Source organism: Vombatus ursinus, unplaced genomic scaffold, assembly GCF_900497805.2.
Source record: "Vombatus ursinus unplaced genomic scaffold, bare-nosed wombat genome assembly UNPS02000749.1, whole genome shotgun sequence".
Classification (NCBI taxonomy): Eukaryota; Metazoa; Chordata; class Mammalia; order Diprotodontia; family Vombatidae; genus Vombatus; species Vombatus ursinus.
In genome coordinates, this window is record NW_020940527.1 from 19539048 (window position 1) to 19558161 (window position 19114).

At 40.1% G+C, this 19114-nt stretch overlaps 1 protein-coding gene across 1 annotated transcript in view; it reads left to right on the forward strand.

Annotated features, from left to right (window-relative positions):
- Window positions 1–19114, forward strand: part of ZNF488 (zinc finger protein 488) — a 42273-nt gene that overhangs the window by 20130 nt on the left and 3029 nt on the right. Inside the window, exon 2 of the mRNA XM_027860776.1 lies at window positions 9243–9471. Within this exon, the coding sequence (XP_027716577.1) occupies window positions 9285–9471 (187 nt within the window). The 5' untranslated portion in view covers window positions 9243–9284. The remainder of the gene's footprint in view (window positions 1–9242; window positions 9472–19114) is intronic.

A 19114-nucleotide genomic window follows, 5' to 3' on the forward strand; every position in this document is an offset into this window, starting at 1 on the left:
CTCAGAGTTTAAAAGACTCGCTGATAGTCCTACGTGTCAAAGACAGGAAATCAAACCTAGATCCCTCCTGATCCCAAGTTTAGCTTCTTCCTACTCTACTATCTAGTTTTTCAAGGAAGCTTCAAGGATAAGAATTCAATGGCTTAATTGCCAAATGCAAACTAATCAACGTTTTCCTTCATTTTCAGCAACGAAGTGCCTCAGACAGCACCACATGTCAGTCATCTCTGTATTCTTTCAATAGTTGGCTAAATGTTTAGGTTCATGTATGCACACAAACTTGATTGCTGGACTTCATAGAATTAGCACAGACCTTTGAGGGTAATTAATTAGCTTGGCATTTCAGGGTGCATCTTCATAGTTCTCTTCCAGCTTCAGCATGTTGAGGGGTGTTTCAGAGACCTTTGGGGTATTCAGCCAGAATGGCCTTAATCCTCAGCTAATTAGGACAAGTCCATTATTGTAGATGCTTGCACTGTTTACTTCAGGGGTCGCCATGATAGCAATCCCAGAAAAATCACTTGAGAGCTTAGATTTGGTAAGATCATGTGGATTTCTCTTTTGGGATAAGCTTACACAGCTAAAAACATGGCCTACTGGCCCATGTGGCTGGTCTGTTTGCATATGGACATTTTTCTTTTCTTTTTCTTTTTTTTTTTTTTTGGCAGAAGTGAGGAATGACCATATCTCTCTTTGGTAAGGGTAAATAAATCTACGTGGATGGAATTACTGAAGAGTTTTGTAGATGTGGTCTATTAAGCAATTTCTCAAAGCTCTATAATGTTATTACATTGACATCTCATTTATCTAGAAGTTTATTTATACAGTACCCTTGGCCATTCTGGATACCCTGGGAACCAAGAAAGAAAAAAAGTGACTGTGTAGTTGAAGCAAATGTCACCAGGCCCATGAACTAAAGTCCCTGCATCTTTACTCATTGGATAGATAGTGTGGTGTAGTAGAAAGGGCCTTGGATTTGGAATCAGAGGTTCAGGGTTCAAGTCTCAGCTCTGTCATATGTATGACCTTGGACAAGTAATTTCCTCTCTTTGGGAGCAGCGGATAGAGCACCAGGCCTGGAGTCAAGAAGAATCATCTTCCTCAGTTCAAATCTAGCCTCAGACACTCAGTAGCTTAGTGATCCTGGGGAAATCACTTAACTCTGTTTGTCTCAGTTTCCTCATCCAGAAAATGAGCTGGAGAGGGAAATGGCAAACCACTCTGGTATCTTTGCCAAGAAAACTCCAGACAGGGTCGTGAAGAGTCAGACGTGACATGCACAATAGCAATTCTTCATCTGTACAATGAGAGAGTCGAACTAGACTGTTCTCAGAGTTGCCTTTCATCTCGAGATCTGTGGCCCTGTGGTCCCATGTCCCTTAAAGTCCTTCCTACGTCAGTTCTATCTTTCTATGAATTATGAAGGCTGAGCAGTCTGAGGGTGATTTAGGACAAAGGCTGGTAAATGTATTCTTCTCAGCTGCCTCTGAGGGTATCATGCTATTAGAGCACAGTATGGTAATAGAGGTAGATTGAATAATGATGGCTGTGAGTCCTTGAGAAAAGGCCCCATGATCATGGGCAGGAAGGGTTCTCGGAGGCCACTCTTTCCAAACTGCACTTGGATACAGATCTCCTTCATGATGACCGTGACAAATGGATGTCTAGCCTTTGCTTGAAGACCTCCAATGATGAGGAAGTCAACACTTCCTGGATTAGCCAGTTTTCCCTGGTTTTCAGTGGTAGGAAGTTGAACTGAAGGTCAACCTCAGTTGACCTGGAATTGCTCCTGGGCAGCTTGCCTATGTTGTTTCTAGGACTGCCCTCTGGGGCCAGTTAGAATGAGCCTCCTCTCTCTTTCAGGAGGTAGTCCTTCACCTTGATAACGTCTTCTGGGAATCTTTTCCTCACCTGCTGAACATCACCTGTCCCTTCATCCAGTCCTCATAAGGAATGGGCTATAATCCCTTCACCATCTTGATTGAGTTTCTTCATCTGTAAAATGGAACAATAATCATGCCTACCTCACTTAGTGAAGACCAAATGAGATAACAGATGCACAGCACTTTGCAAACCTTAACGTACTATGTAACTGCTAGTTGTTGCTGTTGTTGTTTTTACTCTTCTTGTCATTATTACCCTCCTCTGAACGAAGCAGCTAGGTGGCACAGTGGGTAGAACCCTGGGCTTGGAGTCATGGAGATCTATGTTCAGACCCAACCTCAGACATTTACTAGTTGTGTGACCTTGGGCAAGTCACTTAATCTCCATGTGCCTCAGTTTCCTCATCTGTAAAATAGGGATAACAATAGCACCTGCTTCCTAGGGTTGTTGTGAGAATAAAATGAGATAACATTTGTAAAGTGCTTAGCACAGTGCCTGGTACATAGTAGGAGCTATATAAATGCTGGTGATGATGATGATAATGATGATGATGATGATTGATGATGATGATGATGATGATGATGTGCTTTTCTTTGGCAATGACCTTTCTAAAATGTGGTATCCAGAGTCACAAACATTGCTTCAGATGCAGTTTAATCAGGGCAAAGCAGAGTCATGGATGGCCACTTCTTTAGTCTGGACATGTAGCCTCTGTCTGTTCTCTTACTTTCCCTCCCCCTTCTGTCTCTCCTCCCCCTTCTTATTTATTTATTTATTTTTAGGCAATTGGGGTTAAGTGACTTGCCCAGTGTCACACAGCTAGTCAGTGTCAAGTGTTTGATCTGAGGCCGGATTGGAACTCGAGCCCTCCTGACTTCAGGGCTGGTGCTCTATCCACTGTGCCACCTAGCTTCTCCTCTCTTCCGCCTTCTGTCTGTCTGTCTGTCTCTCTCCCTATGTCTTTTCTGTCTGTCTCTCTTTGGAGACTAGGTCTCCCTGTCTCTTCCAGGCTGGAAGTACATTGACTAACCACTTATGGGCCTAATTCCACTGCTGATCAACATTGAAGTTTTGACTTGCTCTGTGGCTGACTTGGACCACTTTGCTCCTCCATAAGCAATTGATGGTTAATTTGGTGCTAGGCTTTGTAGGGACACTGGATCAAGCTTTGGCCCTGCTACAGCTTGGAGCTTTCAAGCTCAGGTTATCCATCAAACTCAGTTTCCCTTTTAACAGAGATTACAAGTGTGAACCACCACATCTGGGCATCACATCTTCCTTAAGGCTGACATGATTTGCTTGCTGAGTTGTATTGAGTTGTGCTTCACTAGAACTACCTGCTTCTTTCCCCTCCCTCACAGACTAGCAGCAGTAGCAGCAGCAGCAGCAGTTGACTTTTATATAGCTCTTTAAAGCTTGCAAAACACTCGACATACATGATTAGGATGGGTTCTAACAGGTGGGTGCTACTATTACCCCCATTTTACAGTTGAAGAAATTAAGGCTCAGAGAGGTTAGGTGACTTGTCTACATACAGAGTCACATAACTTGTAAGTGTCAGAGGTGGGATTTGAACCTGTGCCCATCTGATTCCAGGTGCAGCATCATATTTAGACTCTATGTCTAGTTACATCTTCCCCATCTTCTACTTGTGCAGCTGATTGTCTGAAGCTAAGCATGTGTTTACATTTATCTTTATTAAATTTTATCAAGTTTATTAGATTTAATCCATCAGTCTAAGTCATTGAACTTTTTATGTCTGTGGACTCCGTCAATCTAGCATGTTAGCTATCCCACCTAGCTTCAGGTTATTGACTCAATTTGGTAACCAATCAACCATGACACATGCCTCTTCAAGGGTCATTGACAACATCTCATTCTATTAAACAAATACTTATTGTCTGTTATGTTCAGAGCACTGTGCTAGGCACTGGGGATATAGTATAAAGACAAAAACAATTATCCCTACTCTCCAGGAGTTTATAGTCTATTATAGTGGCAAGGGAGAGAGTGTGTGTATACAACATCTACAAAAGTAAGCATATTACATGGTAATTCAATGAGGGAGAGAGTGCTGGGGGTCGGGCAGAAGAGGATCATAAAAATAGTGAACAATATAGGCACTTCACCAGTGATTTCTAAGTTATTTTGTTGTTGTTCAGTCACGTCCAACTCTTTGTGACCCCATTTGGGGTTTTCTCGTCAAAGATACTGGAGTGGTTTGTCATTTCTTTCTCCAGCTCATTTTACGGATGGGGAAACTGAGGCAAACAGGGTTAAATGATTTGTCCAGAATCACACAGCTCGTCTGGGGCTAGATTTGAACTCAGGTCTTCCTGACTCCAAGCCTGGCATTCTAAAAATTGATATCAACCCAATAATGACCATACCTTGTGTCCAATCATTCACCAAGTTCACATTCTACCTAATAGTACTCTCATCTAGTCCACATCGACTTATTGTGTAACCAGGATAGTATGTGAGACACTGTTATGTGTTTCCTGAAACCCAGGTATTTTATATTTGTGCCAGTTTCTTAATCTACCGATTTATTAACCCTGTAAAAAGATAACTGACATTTACAAGGTGATTTAAGGTTTACAAAACACTTTATAAATGGTTTTTCATTTTATCTTCATCACAATCTTGTAGTCAGTGTCCATGTATTGTACCTTGTTATTTTACTATTTAAAAATAGTTTTAAAATTAAGTTAAATTTAATAAATTTGAGTGTCAAATTAAATATAATATAAACATAATAATAAATATAAATAATGAAGAAATAAAACCATAAATATTAAATTAAATATAATAAAATTTAAATTTAAATTTGAGAAATGGCTAAACATCAGGCTTCTGGTGGTTGCTGGATCAGCTACTCATTCCATGAATGAATTTCTCTATGAGATATTAGCATTTAATTTAGAGACAGCTATGTGGTGCATTGGATATAATGCTGTCTGTGGAATCAAGAAGATCCAAGTTCAAATCTGGCCTAGTCACCTATAGCTGTGTGACTCTGGGCAAGTCACTTTACCTCAGTTTCCTCATCTGTAAATTGGAATGAAATGAAATAATATATGTAAAATGCTATGTAAGTGGTAGCTATCATTTTCAGCAAGCAGGCACGTAGAAAAAGTACTTTGTAGCAGAAGAAAATCCATGCAACTTTTGTGCTTGAAATATGAAACTAGAGAATTCAGTAATTGAACAACTATTTATTGATCACCTACTATGTAGCAGAGAAATTATTCCTGGGCATTTTTTGATTCCCAGATTCTCAGTGATAGAAGGAGAGTCAATATAATTTCTGTACAGTGTCTGGGTGGCACAATGCATAGAATGCTGGTCTTGGAGTCAAGTAGACCTGAATTCAAATCCTACCTCAGACACCCTTCTAGCTGTATGACCCTAGGCAGTGCACTTTACCTCTCTCAGGCTCAGTTTCCTCACCTCTAAAACGGGATCCTTGAGTTTATTGCAAGTTTCAAATGAGAGAATTCATGTGAGCTGTTTTGCAAACCTTAAAGTACTACATAAATGCTCATTATTATTGTTGTTATTTAAGTTATTCTCTGTCTCTCTGTCTCTCTCTCTCTCGTAAGTGACTTGCTCAGGGTTACATAGCTAGTAAGTGTATGAGGCTAGCTTTGAGCTTAGGTTCTTGTGACTCCAGGGTCAGTGCTCTATCCCCTGTACCACCTAGCTTCCCCTTATGAATCTCTTAGAAGGAAAATGTCCAATCGGTGCCTAGGATTAGCACATGTAGTGTTAGCACTCTAGTCACTTGGGGTATATATTCTATGTTCTTTCTAGGAAAGAAGCCCAAATTTTCATTTGCTATTTTTAGTCTCAAGACATTGATTTTTTTTCTAAGAAAGGAAGTGTAAAAAAGAGAGAAGGGACAGTGGGGGCCATGCTGATGTGGCAGAAGTGATCAGCCCATGAGCCAGTTTGATATACAATTTTTGGAATTTGTATGATTTGGAATCATGAAAAATTTTGGAATTGACACTCGAGATCAACTAATCTAGCCCCTGTATTTTAAAAAGGAGGACATATAGATCCAGAGAATGAAGTGACTCATTTAAGATAATTCAATCATTGAGTGGCAGAGCTGGGGTTAGAATCTAGGTCTCTTAATTTTTAGGCCAGTTTTTTCCCCTTCAACTCAATAAGCATTTTTGAAGTTCCTGCTGTGTTCAAGACACTCTGGTGTTGGGAATACAAGTCCAGGCAATGAGTATTTATTAAGCTCCTCTATTATGTACCAGGCACTGTGCCAAGTGCTGGGGATACACAGAAAGGCAAAAGCCAGTCCATGCCCTCAAAGGGCTTATGGTCTAATGGGGGAGACAAAATGTAAACAACTGCATACAGATGACATACATGCAGTATAGCTAAGAGATAATCTCAGAGGGCAGGCACCAAGATCTACTGGGCCTGGGAAAGGCTTCTCTTAGGAGGTAGGACTTAATGGGAGATTTGAGGAAAGCTGGAGAAGCTAAGAGGTAGACCCGCATCCACCTCTTCTCTTCCTCCCCTGTAGCATGTTAGATTTTTGAAAGTACAAGTTGGCTTATGTATTTATTTATTTTGTCTGTGTATGTCTGTGTACTGATAATATCCATCATTGTGCCTGGTACATAATAGGCATTTAATACATACTTGTTTAATTGAATTAAAAAAAATAGTTCCTGCCCTCAAGAAGCTTACATTCCACTGAAAATTTCCACTATACCACATGATTTTCCATCTATTCCAACCATTCACTATCCAATCAATATCAATAGCAGTTGAATATTGAAGTGGGGGGAAAAATCTACCCAAAACACTCCAAACCCCCAAATACTGCAAAATTCTTAGTTTGATGCCATATATCTACATCATTCAATCAATAAAATGTTAATGACATTCTATTGTGTCTTGTCCATAATATCCTGCTTCATTTGATGCTTATGGACAGGTAGGGTCAGATGGGGACCAGAGTAATTAAATGACTTGGAGTCCTATTGGAATATTAGGGCTTCTCTTCTAGGCCTTTGGGCAAGGCTTGTGTCAATGCTAGTCTACTTTCCTTATACTAATGGCTACTTCTGATGGTTATAAAGGCTATACTCTCTGGATCCACAGCATCAAGGACATTTATTGAAAACTGGATCTGTTACTTCATTGCTGTAAGGAATTCTGGGAGAGAACTTCTTCTGCCTATATAGGTCAGCAAACTTATAATCTTAAACTTACCATTTGCTCTGAAACTTAGAGTCTTAAGGGTTTCCTGAAGAACTGAGAGATTTCAGTGACTTGCTCAGGGTCACACAGTCAATATGTGTCAGAAATGGGTCCTTGAGCTTAGGTCTTCCTGATTCTAAGGCCAGCTCTTTAGCCATTATTCACTGCTGCCTTTGTGGGATATGATAGCTATATGTACCTTTCATAGAATCATAGCTTTATTGTTCTAAAATACCTTGGAGTCTAGTTTAAACCTCTCATTTTACAGATCAGGAAACTGAGCCTCAGGGGATTTTAATGACATACTCAGAGTCACACAGATAATGAAGGTCTGAGGAAGGATTTGAACCCAGGTCTTCCTAATTCCAAATCCAGTGCCTATACACTGTACCATGTTGTCTCTTGCTTGGGGAAAGAATACTACTGCTCCATCCTTCATTAGTAGGGTTTGGCTTCTGAGTTGTTTTTTCCAGTCTTGGGGATGGATTTACATTAATCCATCCACATTGCCTCATGGAGTTCTTGTGAGTAATAGCCAACAAGTCTTGAAAGGGCAGTTTGTGGTCATGGAACAGACCCACAGAGCCAAGTTAGCTGACTTATCCAGGGATCTAATCTAAGATGTGGGTCTCATTAACAGAAATGCTCTAACTAAATGATCTAATTGGCCACACAGCTTGAGACTCAGAGCAGAAAATTAAAATTGCATAAGCACACACAGACACACACAGAAAAGCATTTTGTAGTTGAGGAAAAGGGGAAATTGAACACCTTGCTAGGGATATAGTCTCAAAGTATGGGGCAATCTGGAGGTCAAGAGCCAAGTCATGGCTTTAGGTGTCTGGTGTCCAACAGCGGGATGTCGGGTGGGGAGTAAGAAGATTTGGAATGGAAGGAACAGAGGAGGATTTGGACGTCAGTGAGGGCTTCAGCTTCAGGCCAGGACTCCAAGGACTCCAGGGTTACACAAGTCTCTTGCTTTTATTTCCAAGTATATAATCTTTGGTTGACTCATGAGCATGATCACGCCATGGTCCACTTCTCCTAACTACATTTAGTTCTTCTAACTAACCAGTTTCTACATGAATCCTCCTGCAACAACAACAACAACAACAAAACAACAACAGAAACACAACAAAGCAACTTTAACTTCTGAAAGTTACATTATGTTGTTGTGCTGTATTATGCTGTGTTGTGTAGTCAGTCAATAAGCACTTATTAAACACCTACTATGGGCCAGGCACTGTACTAAGCACTGAGGATACAAAGAAAGGTGAATAGTTTTTGCTTTCACTTGGATTTTAGTCCAATAGGAGAGACAACAGGTAAACAACTACATACAAACAAGATATATACAGGATAACTTAGATATAAGCAACAGGAAGAAGGCACTAGAATTAAAGGGGATTGGGAATGGCTTCTTGTAGAAGGTGGGATTTTAACTAGACTTTGAATCAATCTGGGGAAGCCAGAAGGCAGAGATGAGGAGGGAGGAAATTCAAAGAATGGAAAGCAGCCAGTGAAAATGCCCCATAGTTGGGATATAAGGAGTCTTGTGCAAAGGACAGCAAGGAGATCAAAGTACTCTGCCTCCAGAGCATGTGGAAATGAATAAAGTGTAAAAAGCCTGAGAAGTTCGAAGAGGGCAAGGTTATAAAAGGCTTTGAATGCCAAAAGGATGATTTTATATTTGATCCCGGAGATAAGAGGGAATCACTGAAATTTATTGAATAGAGGAGTGACATGAGAAGAAGGCAGGGAATAAGGAATAATTTTAAACACCTATTATATGCCAAAGATCGTGCTAAGTATTATCTCATTTGATCCTTACAACAACCCTGGTAAGTGCTATTATTAGTCCCATTTTACAGTTGAGGAAAGTGAGGCAGAAGTTAAGTGACTTACCCAGGACCACACAGTTAGAAAATATTTGAGGTTGGATTTGAACTAAGGTCTGGCACTTTGGGACCTTGCTGCCTCAACATAATTAGACCTGTGTTTAGGAAGATCAATCTGTGTTGTGTTATCACAGTCACAATGCTGTGTTATGTCATGCCAATTAGAGGAAAGTTGCAGTGTTTCCTGAATGCCTTCTAAAGATTTTCTTGTGTGTCTATGTCTACTAGGTGGATGTCAACTCCATCCATAGTTCCACCGGACTGACATGGATGAGACTTGTTCAGGCAGCTTGCAGTAGCCAGGAGCAGAACCTGGAAGCTTACTTGGAAAACAGTCAGCTGTATTTCCGTCCCACAAGGAAGATCAAGCAAAATGAAGAGCTCTTTATTTGGTACGACAAAGAGCTTTTCTGCCTCCTAGGTTTCCAGGATATTAAAGCCAGAGCTCTCCATAAAGGTAAGAGCTTTTCCAAAAGAAATCCTTCCCCTAAGGAGCAATTAAGGTGATAGAAAGTCAATTCCTTAAAAAAATAAATTTCTCCTAAGTGGGAAAGTAATGTTTCCTCAAAACTTTTGTGAAAGTCATATCATAAATAGAATTGTAGAATCTTAGAGTTGAAAAGTGCCATGGGGTCATCTATGCAATGATGATGTCTGTGCAAATGGAGTTCTGCTATACATATACATATTCACATATCTAAACACATAATTATATAGATATATATGTACACATGTATATATATGCATGTATGTAAACATATATTATGTGGTGTAATGGATAGAGGGGCAGCTAAGTGGTGCAATGGATAGAGCGCTGAGTCTGGAGTCAGGAAGACATGAGTTCAAATCTAGCTTTAGACACTAGCAGTGTGACCTTGGGTGAGTCACTTAATTCTGTTTGCCTCAGATTCCTCATCTGTAAAATAAGCAAACCATTCAGAGAAGGAAATGGCAAACCACTCCAGTATCTTTGCCAAGAAAATCCCAAAAAGGGGTCATGAAGAGTTGGGCACTATTGAAAGCCGCTGAACAATAGCGACAAGTGGCTAGAGAGAAGGTGTAGTAGACAGACAGCAGGTATAGAGGATAGGAAACACTGGATTGAAGTGCTACCTCTGGCACATACTGGCCATATGACCCTAGGAAAGTCACTTAGCCTCACTATTCTGGGCGTGTCTCTAAGACTACGATGTGCGGTAAAGGTGCTGACCTAGGGAGTTTCCTCACCCAGAAGTTCCACATACCAATGGAATCGCAGGTCTAGGTCCTATCTCTGTTCCCATCTGTTGAGTAATTCAGCCCTGTAAATGTGCTACAACCTGCTTGAATGCATTGTGCCTCTTCCTTTGCCCCCAAGTAAGACACAACTTTGATTTCTCAGATATTGCAGTGCTGCAAGATTGGCAGCCACGTGGTGTGGATGGGAGAACAATGTATTGAAAAGATGTACTTTTGCTCTAAGGAGCAGCTTGGGATTGATAAAACCACTGTGAAAGTTCTTAAATGCAATCCAGGCCACTCTCTTCCTCCTGTTCACTTCTACCCATCACTATTATCCATCTGCAGTACCTGTGTCAAATTATGTAGTGATGTAACTCAATGGATTGACCATTGACCCAACTGTGTTGGGTTTATAGTCCAGACAATAGTCATTTTTTTACCCATTTAGATTTTTCCTGTAGAGGTCCTCAGGCCAAATAACTTTGAATAGTCATGGAACACATTGGGGAAGCCCTGTTCTCCATGAATTCTCAAAGATTCATGATACTGTTTTAGCAAGCACATCTATAATTTCTCACACCACTAGGAAAACTTGGACTCTTTGAAGACATTTAAGTCCTGTCTTGTTATCTCCTTTTTAATTCTGGGTTTCAGTTCTGGAGTGTGCAGCAGTACTGAGCTCTCTCCTGGTCCTTTGGTTCCATGTCTGGGACCTAGTCCCTTAAATCAGGGGAATGAGGCCTTTAAAAATGTTTCCAATGGACTAGTTGAGATCTAAGACATGACCATTTAAGAAAGTCTGTTTCTCTCTCTCTCTCTCTCTCTCTCTCTCTCTCTCCCTCCTCTACATGTATGTGTACTTTTAAAATATAAAGTAGGCTTAAATATCTATAGATCTCAACAGATAGGACACCCTTTCTATGAATGAGGAGCTGTCTTTGGCAGATCTGGGCCTGGAGGGACAGACAAGACTGGTGGCTGATGTCAGACATGTGACTGCTGCCCACAGAGTGTCCTGTGGTAACCAAAGACAGCACAGAACTCTGCACCGTCTGTTAAAAAGAAACTGAGTTGGTTCTGGGTTGGGGAAAGTCAGAGCTGATGCAAGTTTGGGGGCAGAAGAAAATTAAGGATGTGAGGAAATATGAGGCCAGGAAGGAGTTTGGCAAGCTTCACTGAGATCCATGTTTTCTGCCATCAAACACACCACGCAGCAAAGTTGAGGTTAAGAGGATCTCCTGAGTAACAGAAAACAACTTCTCAGATTGCTAGAGCTGTCAGAGAGGCAGGCATGAAGCTTGACCAGAGATGACCTGGCTACTCCTCTGAGGAATGCAGGGAGTGGCAGATCTTTGGGCCCCAGTGTTAGGGATGAAATTTTGAAATTGGGTCATGATTCTTTGCTTAAATGGCACTTCCAGTGACACTTCTCTGTCCCTTCTCTTCTGGACACCTTTCCAGTTTAGCTTATTCTTTATTTACTCTAAGTACAAATCATGAAGACATTATTCTCCCTCATGGGAGAAAGCTGATTTACACAGGTCTGCTATTTTGTTGGCTTTGTTAAAGTGTTGGCATTGACCATAAACTCCTCCCAGTGAGCTGTGTCTTAAAAGTTCAGGCTACTCTTGGAAGAGGAATCCATGCAGTCTCACAGCACAGACTTTCAGTGAGGCCATCCCACAGCATGACTTAGTGAGTAGAGGTCAACTTCCCAGGCCGTGATCTTGTTTGATACCTGACTTTTATTACTGGGTATGGCCATTTAATAGGAACTGAATGAGAGAGCAAAAAGGAACTCGTGAAGGCAGGTGTGGCAAGAGCAGACAGCCAGAGAATGGAGAGATAGATGTGGGGTGAGGTGAATGGATTGAGAGTTAGCTAGAGTGGAGAAGAAATAGCAGAAGTCAATCAATCTAAACAATGGCCTGGCATTGGTTAAGCATTTACCATGTGCTAAACACTGGTGATATAAGGAAAGTTTAAAAAAAATATGGTCCAAGAAAAAGTCATAGAGGGAAGTATTATTTGCATGACCTTTGTACTTCCTTTTTTGGTCATATGTCTTTTTGAGGTTTTCTTTTATGCTACTTCACGTGCGTAATTCATTGTTTGTGCCTACTTGGCCAGTTTCTTTCCCTTGTTCTTTGGCGAACGCATTATTTTGATTCTATGTTTTATGATTTGAAGCAGTATCATATGCCCAGGAGAATACTCATGTTAAAAAAGAGGTTTTTTTTTAGAGAGAAGCTTGGGGTTATTGAAAGGGCTATACTATTTCCCAAATGCTATCTCACCTATTCTTCCTATTTGTTTCTGGGATCTTCCAAGGACCATCTGCAGTGTCTATCTTTAGTAAATGCCTTTACTTTAAGCTAATTGTGTGTTTTGGCTTTTACTGAAAAGTAAACACATTAGTTATAGATTCATGAGCTATGATTTTAGAAGAATGGATCCACAAAGTACTTTGAACTTGGGATTGCCATCCCTTGGGGAACTGCCCTTCAAGTGAGGGGTTAGTCCAAAGGGACACCACACATATATGATCAAATGAACATATGATCATTAATTTCCTGCAAATAATAGTTATATGTTAACTAACCACCCACCATTTCACCTTATTCTTGAAGGTTCTACTCTTCGTTTTACTCCCATGCCATGATAGCCATGGGAAATGTACAGTAGTTCCATCCATCCTCCATTCACCTTTCTACTAGGGAACTTATGCTTTGCTTTCCTCACTAAGCTTCATCATCTCCTCACAGAAGAGTAGTATAATGAAACAGAATACCTACATGAGTTCAAGTCCTGACTCTGAGACTAGTTATATGACATCTTGGGCAAGTCAATTTCCCCATTTTAGGCTCAATTTTCTTGCATATATGTAACTAATTCTAGGAGTTTACAGACAATCTCCCTTTCTTATTACTCCTGAGTTTACTCAGGGTCTGGATGAAGATACTTGACACTGGTTCAGTCAGTAAACTGCAGGAAATAGATCACTTAGATGTTATATCATAACCTGAAGCAAAACAGTTTGATTTGATTAGGAAAAGCATGGCAATACCAAGCAGTAGCAGGCAGAGGAACACAATTCTTTCCTAGGGTCAAAGTTCTATTCCACATAAACATGGACCTGGATGTAATTTTACCCATTCCCAATGCATCTTCTATGAAATGGGTGGGAAAACTAGGCATTTGTTCATGAAAATGGCTTGGACAACTGGCAGAAAGTTTTGGAGTGCACTGATTGCTTTGTATGCCTCAGACTTCTGGCAGATTCTTGGTACTGGACTGTACTTAGGCTCAGCAGAGTAGGAATGAAGAATTGACCTCTCCCCATCCAGATATAGAACATAGAAGTCTATCTACCCCAGCCTGATTGAATGGATGTGCACGTGGTCACACTCATATTAATTACTGTTGTCCCTCTTACTCTCAGACTTTTCTGTTCTCTCCCTTCTTCAGTTTACTTAACCGAACCAGTCCCTGGATCCTTGGATGCCAAGTCTCCTGGGAAATAAGGGCAACTGATGATGAAGTAGAAATGTCCCACTATTGGCACTGCTAGGAAACACCTTTCAGAAAAAATTGGGGCTTCATTGGAGTAGTCTTGTTTTTTACACATAAAATAGGAATATTACTTGCATTCCATCTTGGAATTGAGAAGAAAGCACTTTGTGAACCATAAGGTTTATTGATTGTTGCTGTTATTAATACTATCATTATTATCTCAGTTCTACTGGGTCCAAACAGACCTTCTTTCTCAGAGTTTTGGTTCTTCCAAGGCTGACTGTGCCCTAATTCAGTAAGTGCTATATTTAGAAACCTGGTGCTTCCTCCCACCCTCTAGCTCTGTCCCATAGTAGTACAAAGTTCCATCTCCTAAACCCTGATTGTAGATGAGCTGTCTCTGGTAGGGTTTCAGGGGGAAGGATGCGAAGTAGTTTCCATAGTACGACGCTTTCCATAAAGTGGTCAGAGATTGAATCACAGAATTCCATGGAGTGCTTGTTGACAAGACAGCTCAGATTAGAGATTCCATCACCAAGTTAATCCAAATGTACGTCATTCAGTCTTTTCCTCCCAACTATTTTTTTGGCTTTGCCTCTTCTGCAAGGCCCCCCTGTCCCATTGGTGAGTTTCTCCTGGAGTCCCCATTTGTGGAAACGTCCAGGTCAGTCTGTCTCCAGTCACCTCCCTGCTCTGCTCCTGACTTTCTGGATGTCAAAACCATGGATTTTGCTCTTCTTTGCCACTCTTCCTTCCACTTGCTTTTCAGCTCCCTTATGTGTGTGTCTGCCCTATTAGATTGTAAACTCTGGGGTCAGGGATTGTCTTTTTTTTCCTTTTTCTGTTTGCACTTGTATCCTCCAGTGCTTAGCACAGTGACTGGCACATAGTATCTTTTGCTTCCTTGAGACTGATACAAAATGTACTGAGCATAGCCACCATGGGAGAGAGGTGATATGGAAAAAATAATGGGCAGAGAAAATGATTGGCAGAGTTCCTTCCTTCCATCTCTTGTGCTTACATTTTTCATATTTGATGACAATGGCAACTTCTCAAGCAAGAAATGTCACAGGGATAATCTGAATAATTAAAAAAAACACTTCACACACTCAATCTGTTGCTAAATATTATTGGACAGAGTGCTAGACTTGGAGGCAGGAAGACCTGACTTCAAATCCAGCCTCAGACCCTAGTCATGTGACTCTGAGCAAGTCACTTAAAATTTTGATCTCTGCGTCAGTTTCTCCATATATTAACCTGATGTTGAATTGCACCGATCTCCCAGGGTTGTTGTGAGGATAAAATGAGTTAATATTTATTGGTAAAATGCTTTGCAAACTTTAAAACTCTATATAAATACTAGCTCTTATCGAAATAACATCAATATCTCTTTTGTTTTTATTATTATGATTGTAGTCTTTATTAGTCCCTGTTTATCTCTCAGTTTATTATAATGTTCCTATTCATTAGACTCCCACCTTGGCCATTGTACCCTGCCAGTCAATTTCTCTGCCTATTATTTTTACATATCTCCTCCCTCCTCATGGTGGCTGTCCTCAGTACCTTTTGTATTAGTCTCAAGATCCTCAACTTGATCTCTAAGTCTTTTAATTTGGGAACCTGGGAACTACCTCACTTTCACCACCTCCTCTAAGACTCAACTTATGCAGAACTCCTTTATTTTATTCTCACAATCCAACCTCCAAATCTTTAGACCCTGAAATGTCCGCACTTGATCCTACCAAGCCAATTCTTTCCCATCATTCAAATGGCTCCTCAGATCCTACCTCCTTATTGAAGCCCTCCTACCTTGATTAGAGGAGACATGACAGCTGTCTTCTTCCTGACTTGCCTGGGTGTAGATCTCCTGTGGTTTCTCCTTCTGCTCATTACTCCCCAAATGCACTTGCCTGTATTCTGAACACCAAAATACTTTTGACAGATATATCATTCAAATACAACTCCTGTTTGTTGTTCTAACTTCCTGCTCCATGGAATTGGGCACAATGTCAACAGAAGAGTGTTTCAGCGGATTCTAGCAATCTGGAATCTTTGTTTCTTCTTTAGTTACTATATAACCTAAAGACTGTACCGATGTAAATTCATTTAGTATAGAGTTGCTTCAAATTCTTCCCCTATGATACATACCCCCAGATTTCTCCCTCTAATTATGGTATTTTACTGCCTGATAAATAACCTGTCCCTAATTATTTTTGAACATCTTTTTTCTGGAAGAATCTGTGGTTTCAGGTTTTTTTTTTTTTTTGCTACTTAGTAATTACATTATTCACATAGTATCAGAAACTCATCTATCTCTGCCAATACCCTATCTTGTCTGGATTAATTTGTTCCTGTTTTGTGTCTTGTATTGAAGGGCTCCCTCAGCCTGGTATCTTATTCTCAGGGAATATTCATCCTAATGCTGCAATGTCTCCATATCAATACAATAGGCAGAGTAAACCAGAGATATAGAAATAGTGCGGGGTTTAACCATTTCCTGCCCAACGTTTCAGTAGCTGTGTGACATTGCTATACCCTGGTCCTCTCCATGCTCCTTTACAGTAGTTCTTAGTATCTTAATCAATCAGCTTTTATTAACCATCCTGTATGACAGAAACTGTGCTAGTCACTAGGGATACAACATCAAAACCAAAATAATGCTTGCCCTCAAGGAGCTTACATTGTAGTGAGAGGAGAAACATATACCCATGGATATGAATGTGTATGTGTGTGTTGTGTGTATGTATATGTATACATACAAAAGACATGGGGAATGAAAGATACTAGTATCTGGGACAGCCAGGAAAGGATTCATGCAGATATTGACCCTGGAGCTGGAAATTAAATGGTATAGCAGATAAGTCAAGATATCTGAGTTCAAATCCTGACTCAGACATTTATTAGTTATGTGACCCTTGACAAATCATTTAATCTCTTTTACCTTCTATATCCTAGCTGTAAAAGGGGGATGATAGTAGCGCCAATGTATCTACCAGAGTTGTGAGAAAATATATTTAAAGTGCTTATAAATCTTAAAGCACTATATACATTTTATAGATGGGATAACAACACCATCACCAACAACAATGGCTAGCACTTATATGATACTGTAAGGTTTGTGAAGCACTTTCCAAATGTCTCATTTTATCCTCACAACAACTCTAGAAGGTAGAGGCTATTATTGTCCCCATTTTATAGATGAGGAAACTGAGGCAAACAGGAGTTAAATGAATTTCCCAGGGTCACATAGCTAATAGGTATCTGTGGCTGGATTTTATCTTAATATTCCTGATTTACGTTCACAGCTCTATCCACTGTGGTACCTAGCTGTTTCTAACATGGAAAGTGTGCTGAATTTGGACTCAGAGGACCTGGGTTTATAACCTGTCTCTGCCAGTTCATTACCTTTGGGTAAATCATTTAGCTTATCTGGGCCTTAGTCTCTATCATCAATAAAATGACGGGGTTAGGTTAGATGGCTGCTAAGGTCCCTTTCATCTCTAAATATATGACTCCACAATACTATTAGTCCAAGAGGTCAGGAGGTGGAAATGGAAGGTAAGAGAATTCCAGGTGTAGGGGACAACCAATGTGAAGCCACAGGGAAGGGTATGTGGTAGATGTGGAATAGCTACAATAAAGCTGGGAAGGTTGAATGGGATGTAGTTATCAAGAGCTTTAAATACCAAACAAAGGAGTTTGTCATTGATCTTGGAAGTAATAGGGTGCCCCAGGAACTTGTTGAGTCGGGGAGCTTTGGGCATGAACTTTATAAAAATCACTTTGACAGCTATGTGGAAGTTAGATTGGAGTGGTGAGAGACTTGAGGCAGGGACCGGAATTATATACAACCTGAACTAGGGTGGTGGCTGAATGAATGGAGAGAAATTGATTTATGTGAAAGATGTTGTAGAGATATAAACTATAAGATTTGGAAACTTACTGGAGACACGGAGTGAGTGAGAGTGAGGAGTCATTTTCTAGTGGAGAATGACTGAGGTTGCAGACCTGGAAGCCTAGAAAGATGGGATTGCCCTTGCCAGACACAGAGATATTCATAAGAAAGATAGGTTTGGTGGGAAAGAAAATGAATCCAATTTTGAAAATGTTGAGTTTGAGATGCCTATAGGTCTTCTAGTTGGAAATGTCCAATAGATGTTTGGTGACATGGGTCCAGAGCTAGGGAGAAAGAGTAGGGCTGGATATATACTGTAGAGATGGAAGAACTCTGCATAGAAATGATAATTAGACATATGGGTGTCAAAGAGAGTGTAGAAAGTAAAAAAAGAGAAAAAAGTCCAGGACAGAGTCTTAGATTGTAAGAGCCTGGATGGCAGGGAACATTTCTTTCTGGAGCTCTCTATTTAACACCAAGCCCAGTGACACTTACCTTGACTTGCTTAACACTGTCAACTTTTTACTAGAAAACTTAAGGAATGATATATCCTGGCTATTACATTTTCTATATAACTGCAGATAAAAGAAACCCCTTTTGGTTATAACCTGTACTCTTTCTTGTCCATCTTTCTTTTTTTATTAAACATATTTTCAGATTAGTGATGTTGTAAGTAAAAATTAGAATCAATAGGAGGAACCACCAGAAAGAGGAAACAAAACTCAACAGAAGAGAAAAAAAATAGCAAATAGTATGCTTCGATCTGCATTCAAATTCCATAGTTATTTCTTTGGATGTGGATAGCATTTTCCATCACGTGGCCTTTGGAGATGTCTTAGATCCTTGTATTGCTGTGAAGGGTTAAGTTTATCAATATTAGTCATTGTACAACGTAGCTGTTATTGTGTACAACATTCTCTTGGCTCTGCTCACTTCATTCAGCATCAGATCATACAAGTCTTTCCAGGTTTTTCTGAAGTCAACCTGTTCCTCATTTCTTATAGCACAATAGTATTCCATTGCATTCATACACCACAACTTACTCAACCATTCCCCAATTGATGAGCATCCTGTCAATTTCCAATTCTTTGCCACCACAAAAAGAGCTGCTATGAATATTTTTGTACGTGTGTCCTTTTCCCATTTGATGATCTCTTTGGGATATAGTCCTAGAAGTGCTATTGCTGGGTCAAGGGTATGCACATTTTTATAGCCCTTTGGGCATAGTTTCAAATTGCTCTCCAAAATGGTTGGATCATTTCACAACTCTACCAACAATGCATTAGTGTTCCAATTTTTCCCACATCTTCTCCAACATTTATCATTTTCTTGTTTTGTCATCTTGGCCAATCTGATAGGTGTGATGTGGTACCTCAGAGTTGTTTTGATCTGCATTTCTCTAATCAATAGTGATTTAGAGCATTTTTTCATATGACTCTTGTCCATCTTTCTAAATAGTATTATTTTGCTT